The 22040-nt window shown below is 42.9% G+C and overlaps 1 protein-coding gene across 8 annotated transcripts in view; it reads right to left on the minus strand.

The window, feature by feature from the left end:
• COBL (cordon-bleu WH2 repeat protein) overlaps positions 1–22040 on the minus strand; it is a 266567-nt gene that overhangs the window by 220849 nt on the left and 23678 nt on the right. For 7 of the 8 annotated variants that reach the window (XM_073239151.1, XM_073239147.1, XM_073239150.1 and 4 more), the window contains exon 1: positions 4908–5051. The exons of the other annotated variant lie outside the window; for it this stretch is intronic. In XM_073239151.1, the coding sequence (XP_073095252.1) occupies positions 4908–5032 (125 nt within the window). In that variant the 5' untranslated portion in view covers positions 5033–5051. Of the gene's footprint in view, positions 1–4907; positions 5052–22040 lie in introns of those variants that run through there. 8 annotated transcript variants of the gene reach the window in all.

Here is a 22040-nt window from a genome sequence, read left to right on the forward strand (position 1 = left end):
AACCATTGGTAACCACGAATCTAAAGCCTGCAATCGCAATTAGTAGATACCTATCAATAATCACCCTAAATGTAAGTGATCTGAATGCACCAATCAAAGGACAGAGTCACTGAATGGATTAAAGAACAAGACCCATCTATATGCTGTCTACAAGAGACTCACTTCAAACTCAAATACATACACAGACTGAAAGTAAAGGGATGGAAAAAGATATTTCATGCAACTAGTAGGGAAAGAAAAGCAGGAGTTGCAGTACTTGTATCAGCCAACAGGCACATGAAAAAGATGCTCCACATTGCTAATTATCAGGGAAATGCATATTAAAAGCACAATGAGATATCACCTCACACCAGTTAGGCTGGCCAATATAGAAAAGAATAGTAACAACAAATGCTGGCGAGGATGTGGAGAAAGGAGACCCCTCCTACACTGCTGGTGGGAATGTAAATTAGTTCAATCATTGTGGAAAGCAATATGGAGGTTCCTCAAAAAACTCAATAGAAATACCATTTGACCCAGGAATTCCACTCCTAGGAATTTACCCTAAGAATGCAGGAGCCCAGTTTCAAAAAGACATATGCACACCTATGTTTAGTGCAGCACTATTTACAATAGCCAAGAAATGGAAGCAACCTAAGTGTCCATCAGTAGGTGAATGGATAAAGAAGATGTGGTACATATACACAATGGAATAGTATTCAGCCATAAGAAGAAAACAAATCCTACCATTTGCAACAACATGGATGGAGCTAGAGGGTATTATTCTCAGTGAAATAAGCTAGGTGGAAAAAGACAAGTACCAAATGATTTCACTCATCTGTGGAGCATAAGAACAAAGAAAAAACTGAAGGAACAAAACAGCAGCACCCAAGAATGGACTAACAATTACCAAAGGGAAAGGGACTGGGGAGGGTGGGTGGGAAGCGAGGGAGAAGGGGAATAAGGGTCATTACAATTAGCACACATAATGTGGGTGGGGGCACGGGGATGGCTGTGCAGCACAGAGAAGACAAGTAGTGACTCTATAGCATCTTACTATGCTGATGGACAGTGAGTGTAATGGGGTATGTTGCGGGGACTTGATAATGGGGGGAATCTAGTAACCACAATATTGCTCACGTAACTGTATATTAATGATACCACAATAAATAAATAAATTCATTAATTTTTAAAAAGTAGGCATGAATGGTAGATTTGGTCTTGAATTCTCTGGTTAACTGCATGCCGGAGAAGGCAGAACAGTCTATCCCAGGGGTCAGCAAACTCCTGTCCACTGTGTTTTTGAATGGCTATCAAGCTAACAATGGTTTTTACAATTCTGAATGGCTGCAGGGGGGAATCAAAAGAAGAAGAATATTTCATAACACATGAAATTCAAATTTCAGTATCCACAAATATACCTTTATTTGCACCCACTCATTTAGGTATGGTCTAAGGTTGCCTGTGCCATGCAACCGCAGAACTTGGTGGTCCCCCCCCAAAGGGACACGTGGCCTATAAATGGGAAAATATTTTCTATCTGGCCCTTTACAGAAAACTGTGCTGACTCCTGGCCAGCAGAATAAATTTGAGTGCATTTTTAGGACATGAGGAGCTGGACGGTCCTCCACTTTTACCATCTTACGCGATAGGTGCACCTCTTTGTCCCAGTGTTCCCACAGCTTCCTACAGTGCACATGGAGTGATCCTTGGAGAAGCCAGATGCAAGCATTACCCACCAGTTTGGGGTAGTCTTTCCAAGTGGCCACTGTATCTCTCCCAAAGTGCTTATGCCAGCAGCCTCTGTTTTAATTCTTTTATTTAAATAAAATATTACAGAAGATGATGGGTGTAAAGAGAAAGAGTATGATTATTTTCATGATACCAAAGTTAAAGGAACACAGAGTAGCTAAAGTAATTTATACAAGCATACATACACAAATGTGTGGTCACCTAAGTAATGGACAAACACTTGAAAAAGGCTGAGGGGAAAAAAATTTTGTCAGTACCAGAAGGGTTAGTTGACTTTAGAGAATTAACAACTTCTGGGTGGGCCCTCTATCAAAGAATTGCCAAAACATGTAAATGCACATTTAAAATCATTTGATATAAGTTAACTCATTTAAAAGAAAATTCTGATTACTGAGAAGAAATGCACTCAGAAAGAGACTGAGCAGTCCCATTGCAGGTCGGAGACAAGAGTGAGATTGTGCTCAGACTTCCGCATGCTACAACGAGCAAACAGCCACTCAAGGCAGACCAACAGGCCTGGGACATTCACTCTAAGGAGGCTTTACTGAGGTTTTCACAGAAAAGCCAGCACTTCACCACTGTCCACCTGCCTGCACTTAAAGCCTGAGGACAGCAGGTGCGTGGGCTGGGACAAGGCGTGTGTCCCGCACACCACGGCCTGCAATCCAAGGAAGAGCCCGCAAGCTGATGTGGCAGTGACTCCGCTCTCTGTCTGAGGCCTGTCTGCAGAACACGACAGCAACACCTCCACGAACAACCATTCTCTTTTCTAGAATACAAGCCAAACCATACGCAAGAGTAAAGCAACCTCAAAACACAAGGCTATCCACAGTGTAAATTATAACGTACGGCATGTGACACAGTTTACAATTCCCATTTACCACAAAGGAAACCCCTATCTGCAGTGATTCTCCCCAGACAACTATGCCTGAGAGCAGGCGAGCAGGGGCCAGGCACCGAGGCTCACTTACCTTCCCACACTTGCTTCTGCCCTCAGACAGGAAAACACCCATCCTGGGCAGCTCCTACCTCCCGAGTGCCTGGCAGCTACATTCGTCACATATTTATAGTGACTGGATTTATCTAGCATTTAAAGTCAAGATTCTAAAAATGAATTACAGGTTTCACCGGAGAGACTAATTTTACTTATTTAAAATAGTCAACTTGCCCAATATTTTAATAATCAAGTGCAATTCCAAAAATACATCAACATCAGTGGTTCTGGAATTACAGCACCTTGTGAAACCCATTTAGGTGTTTGCACTTAAGGTAACTGAGCCACCCATCCACGTGCCCAGCACTGTCTTCTCGGGGAGCACCAGCTCCCCTGCAGAGGACTGAGCCCCAGCACCATCATCACAACCTTCCTCAGTCACTGGCTCTCGCGCCTCTTCTCCTGGTGACTGTACAGTCGCTCTAGGCCATCTAGGCCTCAAACACCACCTCCCCCATGACTGCTCCTGGGGGAGCCTCAGGCTGGCATCTCTCCTCCCCCAACCTGGTGAGGGTCCCTGGCCTGCCCTGCCCCAGAGGCCACCGCTCCCTAAACACCGGGACCTCTAACTCACACCAACTGCATCTCAACATCTGCCTCCCAGACACACTCCTCCTCCCACAATGGCTGACAGGTGAAGAGCACCCCTCTATCTCAGCTGTCCTTCCTCGTCCCCACACCCAAAGCCGGCCACAGCTGACCACTCCTCCGCCAGACCCACCCCACCACATGGCCCTTCTGCCCGAGGCCCTGCACCATGCTAAGCTCAGGTGTTACAGGACTATTCGGACACTTTCATCAGAAGGAAGTCTTCTGTGATACAAATAATTTGACTTGATTTTCAGGTCTGTCTTTTTATATATAGTGGTTTTTGAAGTGGGAAACACCAATTGATTAACAGAGTAAAGAATAAATCATCTGGCTGTGTACTTAAATGCCTCAGTGCCTGAACTCCAGCTTCCCAAGCAGCAGAGCAAGGGAAGAGATGCAGCCTGGGCTGCAGAGGAGGGCAGAGGACCAGGACAGGTGGGAGCAGAGCCCGTCACACGTCTGTTCCTTTCCAGATGCGGAGAGCATCCAGGCAACACCAGGCCAGTGGTGGGAGGGCTACCAGAGCCAGGTGGGCCTAGGACCGCACCTCCTGGCTGCAGGATGAGGCCTGGGAGTGTATCAGGAGAGGCAAGAACACGGCTGAGTGCAGATCCAAATCCTAAAGCAGATGCCTGGAATCTGCTGCTTGTAATTTACTAGCAGCCGTATGGAAGCCAGGGTCAGACCCCTTGTACACAGAATTTCTTCAGATTGTTGGGGACCCTGCTTTCAGACCTGTCTCACAGGGCCATGTCCATCAAGGCCGGACTGCTCTGGAGCTCTGTCCCCACTGCCCCCCACTTCCCAGGGCAGATCTGGAGGGGCAAGGAAGAACAGCTCCACCAGAGAAAGGAGGGGTCCTGTTATATGAGGGCACACCCAGAGGGAAGCAGAAGCCAGTGTCTGCCAACCAGGAATCTGGCAAGCAGAGGTCTGAGAGATGGCCTGGCCCAGCAGACATCCTCAGTCTCTCCTACTCCAGCGGAGTCACTTGGGAAAAGTGAAAAAATATGAGACCCAGGCCACCAGGCTGTGCCCCCATGAGGTGGGAGGGCCCTCACCAGCCATAGCGCTCCCTGATCAGCTGGGAGCTCTGTGCTCCCAGGCAGGCCACCAGGCAGGACAAAGAACTGCAGAAGGTTAGAAGCTCCAGCTGCAACTTCACAGTGGAAAAGAGAAACAACTGCCTACACTTTTTATGCTTTTGAAGCCTGGCTACATTTTCTAGCCCCACGCCACCTCCAATTCTATTTCCTGTTTCCTCTAATCTGCCTGGCTCCACTTTATGGGCTTCTCTACTTTAATAAAGCCCTTATCATCACCTTACTTACTCTCACACAGCCATGAGCTCCGTTCTTTTTCCTAGGAAATGCCCTTTGGTTTCTACTAATGAAAGCTAACACAAGAAACACTGGCAGGAATGCCATTGAGGTGACTGACATCCAACCAGGTGCCGGGCTCCTAATGAAGATGTACACTGGGCCCCCTGGACAGGATGGCCCCACAGGGCTACAGTAAAGCAGCCACTCTAAGGGATGTGCCTTCATCAGAACCCATAGACCTGGCCAATGGCCACCACCCACAGCAGTACCTTTCCAGCCTGTGATGGACGTGGGGCTGTTCAAGCCGCTGTGACCCGGACGCTGCAGCCCTGGGAGAATAGGCAGCAGCTCCGGTTGTCCTGCTGTGCTCCTCCCGGGAAAGGATGGTACACATACTCTGGGACAGGTGTCACAGGTGGGAGGCCCCACGTGCGGTGACTCATGCACTGGCCACAGGTGGGGCCTGGCCTTTGCCTCTCAGGCCCTATTCCCAAGGAGGGGCCTTCGTGGGGCTGGAGGAAAGGGGTGGGGTCCCAGCCCTAGAGTGGCAGGCCTTCAGCACACAAGGGAGAAGTGTCACCAGGACTCAGAAGTCAAGAGTGAGGCTGGCGGACAAGAGCCCTGTACGGGATGCTGCCGCTCCTACTCACAAACATCCATCCAGAAGCGCTGACAGCGCCACAGTTGGGGGGGGGGGCCTGAGGCAGGTGGCCCCTTAGTGAGGCTCTGTCACCAACCTTTGCCAGGGCAGCGGCCAGAGGCTGGCCCACAGGCCAAGCAGGGCAGGACCCTGGCTGCCATGACAAACGAGGATGCTTCGGGATCCAAGGAAACGTCCTTGGCTGACTCAGAAACTGCCAGGTCTGCGCTTGCAAGGCTCGTGGCCCAGAACTGTGCTGGCTCTCGCCCACAGATGAAGGCTGTGGCTGCCTCTGAGGTCAGCAAGGGAGGGGCCTCCCCACCACCCTGTCAGGAGCCCCATCAGCACACAGTGGCACCTGGGAGTGCACGGTGCCCCAGCCAGCAGCCCTCACCACTGACGGACCAGGATCCTATCACCAGCAAACTGTGCCACATCCCCACCCACCCCCGGAGAGATCATTGCACTTTCCACCCTCAGGATGCCGATGAGGGACATGAGCGGTCCCTGAGCTCATGAGGACACGCTCCCAGTCTGAACTATTCAGAGGCTTCTTGTTTGCTAAAAATTCACAGAAATAAATGGATGAACTTCATAATACCTGAACTGTATCTAGATAAAACTGTCATTTTTAAAAATTATAGAAATGAAATGCATATTTCAATGTAAATTCTTCTACCTACTAAAACTCCAAAGTCTCAAAGAACATTTCTAAAATCTCTTGAACCTTGATTGATAGGTATGACCTTCACTGCTTCAGTGGGAAAAAAAACCCTCTTTAAAAGGTATGCCTTCCCTTGTTTATCCTTTCTTGAAAGAGTACTGATTTAGATGACTGAAGAGGCGACAGGTGTGGCAACGGGGCTAGTTATACACCAGGGCATAAATACCGAGACAGGGTCAGGATCTCGGGGTCAGAGAACAAGCTACAAATACAGACAGCAGGAAGGCTGGGGTGCAAGGGTGAACTCAGGAACAGATGTCCTGCTCGGGGAGGGAGTGTGTGTCAGACTGCATGTGTGTGTGTGAGAGAGTGCGTGTATGCATCTGGGGCGAGGCAGTGATGCTGGGCTGGGGTGCAAGGGTGAACTCAGGAACTGATGTGTCCTGCTCGGGGAGGGAGTGTGTGTCAGACTGCATGTGTGTGTGCGAGAGAGTGCGTGTGTGCATCTGGGACGAGGCGGTGATGCTGGGCTGGGGTGCAACGGTGAATTCAGGAACTGCTGTGTCCTGCTCAGGGAGGGAGTGTGTGTCAGAGTGCATGTATGTGTGTGCATCTGTGTCTGTGTCTGTGTCTGTGACAGTGTGTGTGTGTGTGTGTGTGTGTGTCATCCACACATGAAAATAAGGAAGGGGGAGAGAGGATGATGCAGCAAATGCAAATACTATTAACTGGGGAATCGGAATGAGTGTACAAGGGGATTCTTTACACTTAGGATGTGTAAGATAAAGAATTTAAGAAATTTTACTTAAAAGAGTGTTTGTTACTTTTTCCACGTAAACATTATGGTCACATTTTTTAATTTTATATATCTAATGAGTGAAAAGCTTCTTTTTCATTTTTTTCTCTGGGTAATTTTTTTTTTTTTTTTACTCTGTCTTTTTCCCCTGTGAGTCAGTCATCCATCACTGAAAGAAAATGAAAGATACTGTGGTCCTGAAAAATTCACCTCAGTGACCTGTGTGTATGGAACTACTAACTAGTAACAGGCACATACAGACAGATGGATGGTGGATGGACCCAGGATGGCATATTCTTTCTCAACCATCACACGGAGATGATAACAAGTCCTGCCTCACAGGGCTGCTGCCAGCACTCAGTAGGGCTGCAATCTGTGAATGCACCCCATACACAGCAGAGGCAGAAGCAATTAACAAACGACTGCAGGTAAGTAGACAGATCATCTCCCCTGACCCAGGCTCTCAGAGCACTTGTGAGCTCGCAGTCATCTTCCTAGGCCATCTTGGAGGACCTCAGGGAGTGAGAGGTGCCTCTGTCGGCAGGCAGAGCAGAGCAGTCTCACGCTATTTACTGGTCCGCTTACATGAGAGGCACCAAGTAAGAAGTGTGGTCCCTGGGGACTCAAAAAGGCCAATCATACTTCTACTAAAATCAGTGGCTGACCTTGAGTGCCAGCACCACAAACACCAACTTAAATACCCATATCAAATGATAAATAAATTTAGAAGCTGCACATTCACAGAAACTCCCACACACATGCACTCTGAGCAGGGTAAATCTGATCTGGAGATTAACTGAATTGAGAAACTGAGAAGCAGGCCGGTGCTAGCACACACAGTGAGAGCGCAGAGCCAGGGGCACTCCCGTTTATGGCCACTCCCATCCCCCCTTTCCAGCCACACCAGGAGACAACAGCACTATATTTAGATAGGTCCATTATTCCAGGCTTTAGGTCCATGATTCCAGACATCAAAGCCAGTGAATTACAACCAGCCTCTTCCATGTGCTCTTCTTCCAGAAGCAAAACACTATGAGAAATAGTAAAATGAACAACAGCTATGATCTGCAGAACCAGGGGGGGAAATCCCTCAGCATGTCTTGTCTGTTTTCTAGAGGGTCTCAATCTGGAGATAATTGGTAATAACAGAAATAGCCGAGCTGCTGCACAGGCTGAGTATTGACTTCACACGCTTCCTTATGACCAGCCGGGGCCCACACAGCGTGCAGCCTGTGGGGAACCCTCAGCTCCAGACCACTTGGGGCCCTGGGAGGACTGGTACAGCTGTCGTTATTCTCAAATTACCAGCAGGCCCCACCCTGCGTACCAACCCAGCACTTAGAGGCTAAGGATCCAAGGGCTTAGCTTTTCAAAAAGCCAATGACTTACTGACAGGCCACATGACAAATTTATGTGAAAAGCATCATACGCACTTTAATTCTGACTTAACTTCATGACATTTTCATGTCTTTAAAGTTATCTACTAAAACCTAGATAATTCTAGAAAGGGAGTCAGCCCAGACAGTGTATGGAATAAACTAATTAAGTCATGCCCTAACTACAGAAAAGGACATGAAATGTGTGGCATTTACTGAATGTACTTCCAAAAGGGCATCATACTTTCTTTGGTAAGTTTATTTCCTCTGTTTTAAAATTAACTGCTTGAAATGTTCAACTATATTTCCCAGGCTTTACAATTACTTAATGAGATCCTCTGGCACATGCATAATTTTAATAGACTTTATTATTCTTTTTAGAGCACTTTGACATTCCCAGCAAAATTCAGCAGAAGGTCCTGGGTGTTCCCATACACCTCTTGTCCCCACCCATGCACAGCCTCCTCCCCCATTATCAGCACCCCACAACATAGTGGGCATTTGTTACAACTGATAAGCCCTACACCAACATCATTATCATTCAGAAACCACCACCTACATTAGGGTTCACTCTGGTGTTTCTTGATGGTCTGTGGGTAGGCAAACATATAATGACATTTCTCTATCATTACACTGTCACATGGGAGTAATTTCAATCCTAAAATTCCTCTTTCCTTCCCCCATTCATCCGTCTCCTTCTCCCTAACATGGGGTAATCTTTTTATTGTCTCCATTGTTTTGTCTTTTCCAGAATGTCATATAGTTATCATACAGCACATAGCCTTTTCAGACTGGCTTCTTTCACTAGTAACATGCACTTAAGGTTCCTCCATGTCTTTTCATGACTTGATAGCTGCGATAATGAGTGTCCTGCCAACGGATTTCAGCCCCGGGCAAGTTCGCTATGGAGTCATGTGACCAAAGAAATGACAGTAGAATGTTCCTGGGGTGAAAGGGTTATATATACCCAACTGTATTCCCACAGTGGCAGGTCAGTCACTGGAATCCCATCCACTCAGAGCGAGTCTGCATGCAGCAAGCTGGTCCCTACCTCTGCACCTCTCTAACCGCACAGCCATCTCAGTCTCTGTCCTAGATGCTGCCACCACTCCAGTCTCGTCTCTGCTCTGCTGCAGTCTTGCAGCCATGCCACCGTGTCTCCCAGAGCACTGGGCGGGGGCTCTTTATATAGAGTCAATAGCAACATATTGCCCACATGTGTGTAGTGAGCTAGCCGACCAGGGCCAGGTGACAATCCTGGCCATAGGGAACTTCATTTTATCCACAATGAGCCATAAGCAATACATATCTCCCAGGGATATCTGGTCTTCATCCACAGTTCCTGAAAACACTGCAGTCTTAAAGGTGAAACATGTGTTTTGTCATGTTAATAAGAGACTTTTGGACCCCCACCCAAGGGCAGGGCTGGAGATTGAATCAGACAATGGCCAGTAATTTAGTCAATCATAACTAGGCAATGAGGCCCTCACAAAACCTCTGAGAAGAGCTTATCTCTCTCCTCTCTCTTGGATCCTGCTTCTTAGCTGGGGAGAGCTTCGGGAACCAGTCGGGGAGAGTCAGGGGAACCAGAAGGCCTTCATGTGCCACGGAGCCCGGCCCCAAGATCCACGAGGACGGAAGCTCCTTTATTTGGGACCTTGCCCTATGTCTCTCTTTATCCGGCTGTTAACTTGTATCCTTTACAGTATCCTTTATAAACTTTCTGAGTTCTGTGAGCCACTCTAAAAAATTAATCAAACCTAAGCAGGAGTCTGTAGGAACCTCCAAACTATAGACAGTAGGTCAGAAGCACAGGTCACTAGCTGCCTGGGGCTTGTGACTGGTGTCTGGAATCGGGGGTAAAGGACAGTCCTGTAGGATGGAGCCCTTAACCTGGGGACTCTGGTGCTGTCTCCGGGCAGATAGCATCAGAATTGAGTTGAGTTCTCCAACACCCTGCTGGTGTTCAAGAATTGCTTGGTTTATGTGTGGGAAGACCCCCTCGCTCATGTTTACACACACTGGAATTGGGTCCAGGAACCCGAATGGAGTTACACTACTATTACTGCTGTGTATAATATGGTTATTATTATACATATATGCAGGAAAACACAACCACACAATAGCTCATTTCCTTTTAGTGCTGAACAAAATCCCATTGTCTGGATGTGTCAGGCACATGCATTTTAACAGAAAAAGGGAAGTGATTCCAATGGAATAAACATACTATGCCTGGTCTCTCCCACTCAAGGCAGCTATAAAATCTGGCCAGAATGCACGGAGCAGCTAGTTGAGGACTCTGAGAAGCAAACTGTAAGACGAGTACAGGGGATGAATATCAGAATTAACAATACCACCCACCAAACTGCTCTTACATCTACCTTTTTTTTCCTCCAGTCCTGGACTCAAACACATCCTGAACCCCACATGGGTACAGTGTGCACTGCAGGAGAAAGCCTCTAGTGCCAGCTCCAAGGGAAGGAAAGGACCCCTAATACTTGGAGACAACGGAGGGATTCCCCTGTACACTCATGTCTGTTCTCATGGGTCCAGCCCCCAAGCAGTCCTGTGGTACCAGCACACAACAGTGGCAGCAGCGGGGACCCAAGGAGCCTGGAACCCTGAGGGGGGAATCCTCTTCTTTACCATCAGAGCATCTGTGGTCCCAAGAGGATGGACTGACCGCAGTGCATTTTGCACTCTCTGTTCTGCTTTGCCCCAGAAGTGGGCAATCACAGAAAAGCTCCTCAAAGGAGCATAAATACAACCTTGGTTTTCTACCTGGAGGACCAAAAGGGGAAGCCTAGAGAAGAAGACAGTGCTGAAGAGATTTTAAACAGGGTTGCTCAGGGAAGTCCACAAAGTCATTTATGGATCCCTGGTGGCATCTCTAAACTGCACAACCATGGACCTGAGCCTTAGCAGCATTCCACAGGCTACAAGACACACCACCACCCAGGCCCAGACTGACCAATGGCAGCACAAACTGGGAAAGATCTGAATGCACTATGAAGGTTCTATAAGAAGAACTAACATCAAAATGATAACCACAGAAAGAAGCTTGGCATAAATTTAAGTAAGAATGCAGTAGAATCAGTTAGCTGGTAAGATAAAAATATCAACACTCCCATAAGATTTAAATAAAAGTAAGAACATCATAACATTCAAAATGTCTAGGAAGCAATCCAAATCTACTCATCATATGAAGAACCAGAAAAATCTCAACGCACATGGGGAAAGACAACCAACAGATGCTACAGCAAGATGACATATATATTGGAATTATCTGATAAAGATTTTAAAGGAACTATCATTAAAAACTCCAAGAAGAACTAAGCACACTTGAAATGAATGGGAATTCAGGCAGTCTCAGCAAAAAAAAAAATAGAAATAAAGAACCAAAAGAAGTTTTAGATTAAAAATACAGTAACTGAAAAAACTTACTGGACAGGCTCAATAGCAGACTCACTGATTTTGCATACATGTCTATAGAAATTAACTAATGTGAATAACATAAAGAGAAATAGCTGGCAAAAAATGAGCACAGGCTCAGGAACCCACGGGACACCATCAAAAGGTCTGACATGCATGTCAACAGTCCTAAAAGGAGAAGAGAAAGAATGTGTTGCAGAAAAAGATATTTCAAGAAATAATGGCAGAAAATTCCCCAAATTTGGTTAAAGACATGAATCTACAAATTCACGAAGCTGAACAAAGTGTACACAGGACAAATACAAGGAAATTCACATTCAAGATGTAATAAACTAATAAAAATCAAGGACAAGGCAGAAGTCTTGACAGCAACTAATGAAATCCACATTTCTTATATGGGAATGATTCAATGACTATAGAAACTATAATAGCTAGAAGAAAATAGAAAAATAGTTTTAAAGTACTGGGAAAAAAGAACTGTAAAACTACATTTCCATATCCAATGAATGTACCCTTCTTGTATGAAGGTGAAATAAAGACATTCTCAAATGAACGCAAACCAAAAAAAAAGGGTCTAAAAATTTTGCTGAAGTTACTTAGACAGAATAGAAATGATATGAGGAGGCAACTTGCAACATGAGGAGCAAGAAAATGGTAAACATCTAGGCAAACATACAGACTATTCTTTTTGACTTCTTTGTAATACAGATGTAACACATAACCATGGATGGTACCTATATTACAATAAGTTATATTCTACATGAAATGATGAAGTACTAATTTTAAGGATACTGTAAAAAGTTTGCATATTTTAATCCCTACAAAAACCATGCAAATAAAAAATGCAAAACAAAACAACAGAAAAATTAAAGTGGAATACTAAAAAATTTCAAATGCCTCAAAATAAGACAGGAAAGGGGAAACAAATGCAAAACAGGCAATAAAGAAAAAAAGAAGAGTTGACTTAACTCCAAAACTATCAAGAAAAGGTACAGGTCAATATTCTTCATTCATGTTAATGGTTTAATGTAATATAATGGGTTGATATAATAATTTAACATAGATGGTCTAAACACTTCAACTAAAAAGTTATTCAAATACAGACAGTCCCCAATTTACAATGGTTCAAATTATGATTTTTTAAACTTTATGATGATGTGAAAGTGATAAGCATTCAATAGAAACTACTTCCAATTTTGAATTTTTATATTTTCCTGGGCTAGCAATATGCAGTATGATCTTCGCTCATGTTTCTGGGCAACAGCAGTTAAGTCACAGATCCCAGTAAGCCACACTATCACAAGGGTGAACAATCAATATACTTACAACCATCCTATACTCACACAACTTAAGTGTTTCTACTTTCAGTACAGTATTCAATTGTATAAAATATTCAACACTTTATTATAAATAGGCTTTGCGTTAGATGGTTCTGACCAACTGTTGGCTAATATAGTGTTTTGAGCACATTTAAGATAGGCTAGGCTAAAATGATTTCCCTCATTTGTGGAGTATAAAAATGAAGCAAAACTGAAGGAACAAAACAGCAGCAGACTCACAGACTCCAAGAAGGGACTAGAGGTTACCAAAGGGGAGAGTTGTGGGAGGGCAGGTGGGGAGGGAGGGAGAAGGGGAATAAGGGGTATTATGTTTAGTACACATGGTGTAAGGGGTCACGGGGAAGACAGTGTAGCACAGAGAAGGCAAATTGTGAATCTGTAGCATCTTACTACACTGACGGACAGTAACTGCAATGGGGTATGGGGGTACTTGATAATATGGATGAATGCCGGAACCATATCGTTTTTTCATGTGAAATCTTCATAAGAGTGTATATCAATAATACCTTAATTTAAAAAAAAAGATAAGCTAGGCTAAGCTATCACGATTGGTAGGTTAGGTGTATTAAATGCTTTTTCACTTATAATGAGTTTTTCATAACCATCATAAGGTTACAACATAACACTATCGTAAGTAGAGGAAGATTTGTACATGCTTCAAGAGACTGATTTTAAATATAATGAAAAAGACAATTAAAAGTAAAATGAGAAACAGAGTATGCAAATGTTAACTAAAAGAAACTTGAATGGCTGTATCAATATCAGACAAAGGGAAATGTCAGGCAAATCAAAGAAAGTTACCAAGCATAAAAAGGGGCATTATATAATAATAAAAGGGTCAATTCACCAAGATGACCCTCATGCTTGGAGACAATGGAGGGATTCCCCTGTACCAAAATTTCTGTGCATCAAACAATGAAGCATTGAAATAAAAACTGACAAAATTAATCAGAGAAATAGGCAAATTTACAATTAAATTTTGAGACAACACTCCTGTCTTGGTAATCAATATAACTAATGCAGAATCAACAAGGCTACAGAAGAACTGAACAATCACCCAACCAAATCTAATTGACATTTTTAAAACCCTACCCAACTGTAGCAGAAAACACATTGCTTTCTATTTCCCAAGACAGACTAACATGAATCTTGCCAGATACAAAAAGAATTGAAGACACTCAAGGTACATTTCTAACCATACTGGAATAATACAAGAAATCAGTAACAGAAAGAGAACCATAAAATGTATAAGTACTTACAAATTAAATAAAATATACTTCTGAATATTCCATGGAATAAGAAGAAATCTAAGAACTTGTAGATAAATTTTAAAAAATCCGAACTGATGGGATGATAATAAAGATGTATGTAGAAGGAAATGTATAGAATCAAATGTTCACATTACAAATGTCTCAAGTCAATAATCTAAGCTCAACCGAACCAAATTTTAAAAAGAAAAAAAAAAACACAAAAATCACATAGAAGGCAGCCAATAATAAAGGTAAGAGAAAATGGCAACAAAAGTTAGTTCTTTGTAAAGATCAATAAAACTGATAAACTTATAACAAAGTGATAGAAGGAGACAACAGTTAGTAATATGATGAAGGAAAAATAAGGTATCATTACACAAAACTACAGACATTTAAAGAATAATAAGGGAATGCTCTCTACAAACCCATGTACATTAATTCAACAATTTATATTAAATTGGCCAATTCCTCAAAAATTGCAAATGTCCAAATCTCACTGAAGGTAAAATAGATAATCCCAAATACTCATTTAAAATCTTGAACTTGTAGAACATTGTGAAAAAGGACTCTTGGTGCCAATATGGTTTCACTGGAAAATTCTGCTAACATTTCAGAAAAATATATATATATATACTGAGAGGATTAAAGATGGTGGCATGATTGGTTAGACAGAAGCTTCCTCCTAAAACTGCATATAATATGAAATTTAACTAATACAACTAATCCTGAAAGAGCAACAGGAAAGAGGATTGCACCAGACTGCATACACCTGGAGAAAAGAGCAGACCTCACGGAACACGGTAATGTACCAAAGTGTGGCCCAGCAGGACCTTCCCCACCCCAGCTCACTGGTGGGAGGAAAAGAAATGGAGCAGGGAGGGAGTGGAGGCCTGGGACTGTTGAACATCTAACTCCGGAAATCTGCTCTGGGAGCACAAACCTGCATTTCATGTTGCTTGCATGGTACTCCCGTGATTAGGGGGTTGGAAAGCTAAGACAGGCAGAATTCCTAGAGAGACTGAGATTCCTGCCACTTGTGGAAAGCAGGGATCAGTATCTTGTTGCTCTGAGACAAAAGAAAGGACAGCAGTCTGAGAGACTTCCTAACAAGGAAGCACTTAGCAAGAGGGCTGCTAAAAAGGCAAGGGTTGCACAGAGCTTACTGCTCAGGGGAAAGGACAGGTAGACAAAATTGTCTGGGTGCACTCTGCCCAGAAGGTTGGGAGCTTTCACGATCTTCAGGTGCTCCAGCTCCCTGGCTGGCTACACAGCTTCAAGGACCCCCTTGGTGATATGCAGCCTACTCTACCTTTCTCCTAGCCAGCCTCACCTGGCTCGCAAACTGGAAAACCCTACCCTGGTGCTAGGCCAGCCAGATGGAAGATCTGTCTACAGCAACTACAAATGCAAAGCATAGAGGCTTATACCTGTGTGCTTGGCTCACTGGTTCAGGCAGTGGAGATAGGCATAGCAGCCGGGAAGCAGGAAACAGCTCTTTCCTGCCCCCAGGCACCAATAATGCTCCCCTGCAACCCCCAACATTGCTTCGGAGGCTGAGGAGCTCCAGAGGGTACAGTTTCTGGACACTGGAGGGCACCATATACAACTATGAAATGCCAAAGGAACCTAGTTCAAACTAAAATTATTAATGCAATTCCTGAGAAGATTTACATGACAGTGACCCCATGAGTCTTCCTGAATGGGAGTTCAAAATAAAACTCATTAATATGCTCATGGAGATACAGAAAGATATGCAAGAACTCAGGAATGAATTCTAGTGGGAGATCCAACCACTGAAGAGCACAGTGGAAGATATTAAAAGCAGATTAGATATGGTGGAGGAGATAAGTGAAATAGAAACTAGAGAAGAGGAATACAAAAAGCTGAGGCACACAGAGAAAAAAGGATCTCTAAGAACGAAAGAATATTGAGAGAACTATGTGACCAACCCAAACGTAACAATATTCACATTATAGGGTTAGTGGAAGAAAAAGAGAAAGAAAAAGGGATAGAAAGTGTCATTGAGGACGTAATTGCTGAAAACTTCCCCAATCTGGGGAAGGAGATAGTCTCTCAGGCCATGGAGATCCACAGATCTCCCAACACAAGGGACCCAAGGAAGACAACACCAAGACATATAGTAATTAAAATGGCAAAGATCAAGGATAAGGAGAGACTATTAAAAGAAGCCAGAGAGATAAATAAGATCACCTACAAAGGAAAGCACATCAGGCTATCATCAGACCTCTCAGCAGAAACCTTCCAGGCCAGAAGGGGGTGGCATGATGTATTTAATGCAGTGAAGCAGATGGGGCTGGAACCAAGATTACTTTATCCGGCAAGAATATCACTTAAATTTGAAGGAGGTATTAAACAACTTCCAGATAAACAAAAGCTGAGAGAATTTACCTCCCACAAACCATCTCTACAGTGTATTTAGGAGGGACTGCTATAGATAGAAGTATTCCTAAGGTTTAATACCTCTCACCAGAGGTAATAAAACCACAGTAAAGAAAGTAGAACAGCTAATTACAAAGCAAATGCAAAACTAAATTAACTATCCCCAATGTCAATGAAGGGATAGATAAACAGTACAGAATATGATACCTGATATATAAAGAATGGAGGAGGAAGAAAAAGGAGAAAAAGAAAAGAACCTTTAGATTGTGTTTGTAACAGCATATTTAGTAAGTTAAGTTAGACTCTTAGATAGTAAGGAAGTTAACCTTGAACCTTTGGTAACCACGAATCTAAAGCCTGCAATGGCAATAAGTACATACCTATTGATAATCACCCTAATTGTAGATGGACTGAATGCACCAATCAAAAGACACCGAGTCACTGAATGGATATAAAAACAAAACCCATCTATATGCTGCCAACAAGAGACTCACTTTAAACCCAAAGACATACACAGACTAAACGTGAAGGGATGGAAAAAGATATTTTATGCAAATAATATAGAGAAAAAAGCAGGAGTTGCAGTGCTTATATCAGACAAAATAGACTTCAAAACAAAGAAAGTCCAAGAGATAAAGGACATTACATAATGATAAAAGGGTCAATCCAACAAGAAGACACAACTGTCAGAAATATCTATGCGCTCAACACAGAAGCACCTACATATGTGAAACAAATACTAACAGAATTAAAAGGGGAAATAGAATGCAATGCATTCATTCTAGGAGACTTCAACACTCCACTCACTCCAATTGATAGATCCACCAGACAGAAAATAAGTAAGGACACAGAGACACTGAACAACACACTAGAACAGATGGACCTAACAAACATCTAAAGAACTCTATACCCAAAAGCAGCAGGATACACATTCTTAAGTGCACATGGAATATTTTCAAGACTAGATCATATACTAGGCCACAAAAAGAGCCTCAGTATATTCCAGAAGATTGAAATTGTACCAACCAGTTTCTCAGACCACAAAGGTATGACACTAAAAATAAATTACGCAAAGAAAATGAAAAATCCCACAAACACGTGGAGGCTTCACAACATGCTCCTAAATAACCAATGAATCAATGACCAAATAAAAACAGAGATCAAGCATTACAGAAAGACAAAATGACAACAATAATTCAACACCACAAAATCTGTGGGATGCAGCAAAAGCTGTGCTAAGAGGAAAGTATATTGCAATACAGGCCCACCTTGGGAAAGAAGACCAATCCCATATAAGCAGTCTAAACTCACAATTAACAGAACTCGAAAAAGAGGAACTAATGAGATCTGCAGTCAGTAGAAGGGGGGACACAATAAAGATTACAGCACAAATAAATAAAATTAAGAAGAATGAAACAATAAAAAGAATCAATAAAAGCAAGGGCTGGTTCCTCAAGAAAATGAACAAAACACATAAAGCCCTAGTCAGTTATCAAGTAAAAAAGAGAGTATATTCACATAAACAGAATCAGAAATGAGAAAAGAAAAATCACTACAGACAGCATGGAATTACAAATAATTATTAGAGAATCCAAAGAGTAGAAGAAGGGGGAATACTTCGAAACTCATTCTATGAGACCAGTATAACTCTAATACCAAAACCAGGCAAAGACTCCACAAAAAAAGGAAATTACAGACCAATATCCCTGATGAACATAGATGCAAAAATATTTAACAAGACATTAGCAAACTGAATTCAAAAATACATAAAAAAGATCATCCATCATGATCAAGTAGGATTTATTCCAGGGATGCGAGGATGGTACAACATTTGAAAATCCAAATCATCCACCACATCAACAAAAAGGACAAAAACCACATGATCATCTCCATAGATGCTGAAAACGTATTTGACAAAATTCAACATCCATTCATCAGAAAAACTCCCAACAAGAGGATTGTGGAAAGGAGAGGCTCAAGATGGCAGCATGAGAAGGGTGGCAGAAATCTCCTCCCAAGACCATACATATTTTTGAAAATATAACACATACAACTACGCCTAAAAAAGAGACGAGGAGATAAGTACAATAGCTAGGCTACATGTACATCTGCAAGAACTCAGCATCTCACAAAAAGGGTAAGATACAAAGCCATGACCTGGCGGGACCCAAGCACTCCCCCACCCCTGCTCTCTGGAGGGAGGAAAAGAATCTAAGTGGGGAGGGAGCGGAAGCACAGGACTACTAAAAAACCAGCCCTAGTAATCTGCTCTGGGAGCACAGACACATTGCATGGTGTGCTGGATATTAGAGAAACGGAAAAGTAAAATCTGTGAGCGGATGCCCAACGCCGGATCCCCTGGGACAAGAAAAGAGCGGGTGCTTTTTAAAAACGTTAAAGGGACAAGGGCTTAAGAGCTGGACAAAACCATCCCAGCACACTCAGCACAGGAGGCTGGGAATCCTAAGGAACTTCAGGTGACCCAACCCCCTGGGGGGTAACCAAGCCCCGAAGCCCCTCATGGCTATAAGCAGCCTACCATTAATTCCCCGGCCAGCACTAAAAGCAAACCAGCTGACCTGCCACAGTGGGGGAGCAGCCGGAGAGCGACCCCACCACAGCAACCACATAGAGTCTCCTCCCAGCACACAGCTAACTGCAGCAGACCCAGATCCTGCCGCTGGCACACAGCTGCCTGTCACAGACCGAAGCTGGGATAAGGTTGGGAAAGCAGGAAGGGGCGCCGTTCTCGCAGAAGACCCCCTACGTGTCTGCCACCCCTGCATGGCCCCAGGGTACTGGAGGGCTGCCCTGTACATGGCAGCTAAGGGGATTAGCCCAGAGACTGCTCCTTCTGTGCAGGTAACCGACACAGACAGCAGAAAAGGGCAAGGCAACCAGCAAGCAGGACTGAACTTCATTCTCCCAACTGACACATGTGCCACCTGCCCATGGCCACCTCTAAAGCCATGAAAAGGCAGAAGAACCTGGTCCAGTCAAGAATTACTCAGACAACCCCAGAGAGAGGGCCTGGGGAGACAGATATAACAAATCTTCCTGAAAAGGAATTCAAAATAAAGGTGGTAACCATGCTGATGGACCTGCAGAGAAACATACAAGAGCTAAGGGATATAGTCCAGAGGGAAATAACAGAAATAAAACAATCTCTGGAAGAACTTAAGAGCAGACTGGATGAGGTGCAAGAGTCTGTTAATGGAATAGAAATCAGAGAACAGGAGTACAGAGAATCTGAGGCAGAGAGAGATAAAAGGATCTCCAGGAATGAAAGAATATTAAGAGAACTGTGTGACCAATCCAAAAGGAACATTATTCTCATAATAGGGACACCAGAAGAAGAAGAGAGCGAAAATGGGATAGAAAGTGTCTTTGAAGAAATAATTGCTGAAAAATTCCCCAAGCTGAGGGAGGAAATAGTCTCAGAGAACATGGAAGCCCACAGATCTCCCAAAACAAGGGACCCAAGGAGGACAACATCAAGACATATAATAATTAAAATGGCAAAGATGAAAGACAAAGACAGATTATTAAAGGCAGCCACAGAGAGAAAAAAGATCACCTACAAAGGAAAACTCATCAGACTATCATTAGACTTCTCAACAGAAACCTTACAGGCCAGAAGAGAATGGCAATATATTTAATGCAATGAAAGAGACGGGCCTTGAACCAAGAATACTGTATCAAGCATGATTATCATTTCAATTTGAAGGATGGATTAAACACTTCCCAGACAAGCAAAAGTTGAGGGAATTTGTCTCCCACAAACCACCTCTACAGGATATTTTAAAGGGAATGCACTAGATGGAAGCACTCCTAAGGCTAAATACATGTCAAAAGAGAAAATAAAATCACAGCAAAGAAAACAGACCAACGAAATACTAAACAAAGGCAAAAAATAAAACCAACTATCCACAAAAGCAGTCATGGGAAACACAAAAGAGTACAGAATAAAACACCTAACATATAAAGAGTGGAGGAGCAAGAATAAGAAGGGAGAGAAATAAAGAATCATCACTGTTTATAATAGTGTAATAACTGAGCTAAAGTGAGATGGTTAGATAGTAAAGAAGCTGCACTTGAACTTTTGTTAAACACAAATACAAAGCCTGCAACGGCAATAAGGACATATCTATTGATAATCATCCTAAATGTAAATGGACTGAATGCACCAATGAGAGGACAAAGAGTAATAGAATGGATAAAAAAGCAAGACCCTCTATATGCTGCTTACAAGAGACTCACCTCAAACCCAAAGAATTACACAGACTAAAAGTACAGGGATGGAAGAAGATACTTCATGCAAACAATAAGGAGAAAAAAGCAGGAGTTGCAGTACTTGTATCAGACAAATAGACTTCAAGACAAAGAAAGTAACAACAGATAAAGAAGGACATTACATAATGATAAAGGAGTCAGTCCAACAGGAGGATATAACCATTATAAATATCTATGCACTCAATACAGGAGCACTGACATATGTGAAACAAATACTAACAGAATTAAAGGAGGAAATAGAATGCAATGCATTCATTCTAGGAGACTTCAACAAACCACTCACTTCAAAGGACAGATCAACCACACAGAAAGTAAGTAAGGACACAGAAGCACTGAACAACACACTAGAACAGATGGACCTAACAGACATCTACAGAACTCTACACCCACAAGCAGCAGGATACACACTCTTCTCAAGTGCACATGGAACATTTTCCAGATTAGACAACATACTAGGCCAGAAAAGAGCCTCAGTAAATTGAAAAATATTGAAATTCTAACAAGCAATTTTTAAGATCACAAAAATATAAAACTGGAAATAAATTGTACGAAGAAAACAAAAAAGCTCACAAACACATGGAGGCTTAACAACATGCTCTGAAATAATCAATGGATCAATGACCAAAATAAAACATAGATCAAGCACTATACAGTGAAACAACAGCACAATGCCCCAACTCCTGTGGGATACACTGAAGGTAGTTCTAAGCAGAAACTATATAGCAATCCAGGTCTATTTAAAGAATGAAGAACAATCCCAAATGAATAGTCTAAAGTCACAATTATTGAAACTGGAAAAAGAAGAACAAATGAGGCCCAAAGGCAGTAGAAGGACGGACATAATAAAGATCAGAGAAGAAATAAATAAAATTGAGAATAAACCAATAGAAAAAAATCAGTGAAACCAAGAGCTGGTTCTTTGAGAAAATAAACAAAATAGATAAGCCCTTAGCCAGACTTATTAAGAGAAAGGAGAATCTACACTCATAAACAGAATGAGAAAGAAATGAGAAAGGAAAAATCACTACAGACATCCCAGAAATAGAAAGAATTATTAGAGAATACTATGAAAATATATTTGCTAACAAGCTGGATAACCTAGAAGAAATAAAGAACTTTCTAGAAAAATAAAACCTTCCAAGACTGACCCAGGAAGAAACAGAAAATCTAAACAGACCAATTAGCAGCAATGGAATTGAATCAGTAATGAA

The sequence above is a fragment of the Manis javanica genome, chromosome 6, assembly GCF_040802235.1.
Source record: "Manis javanica isolate MJ-LG chromosome 6, MJ_LKY, whole genome shotgun sequence".
In the NCBI taxonomy this organism is placed as follows: domain Eukaryota; kingdom Metazoa; phylum Chordata; class Mammalia; order Pholidota; family Manidae; genus Manis; species Manis javanica.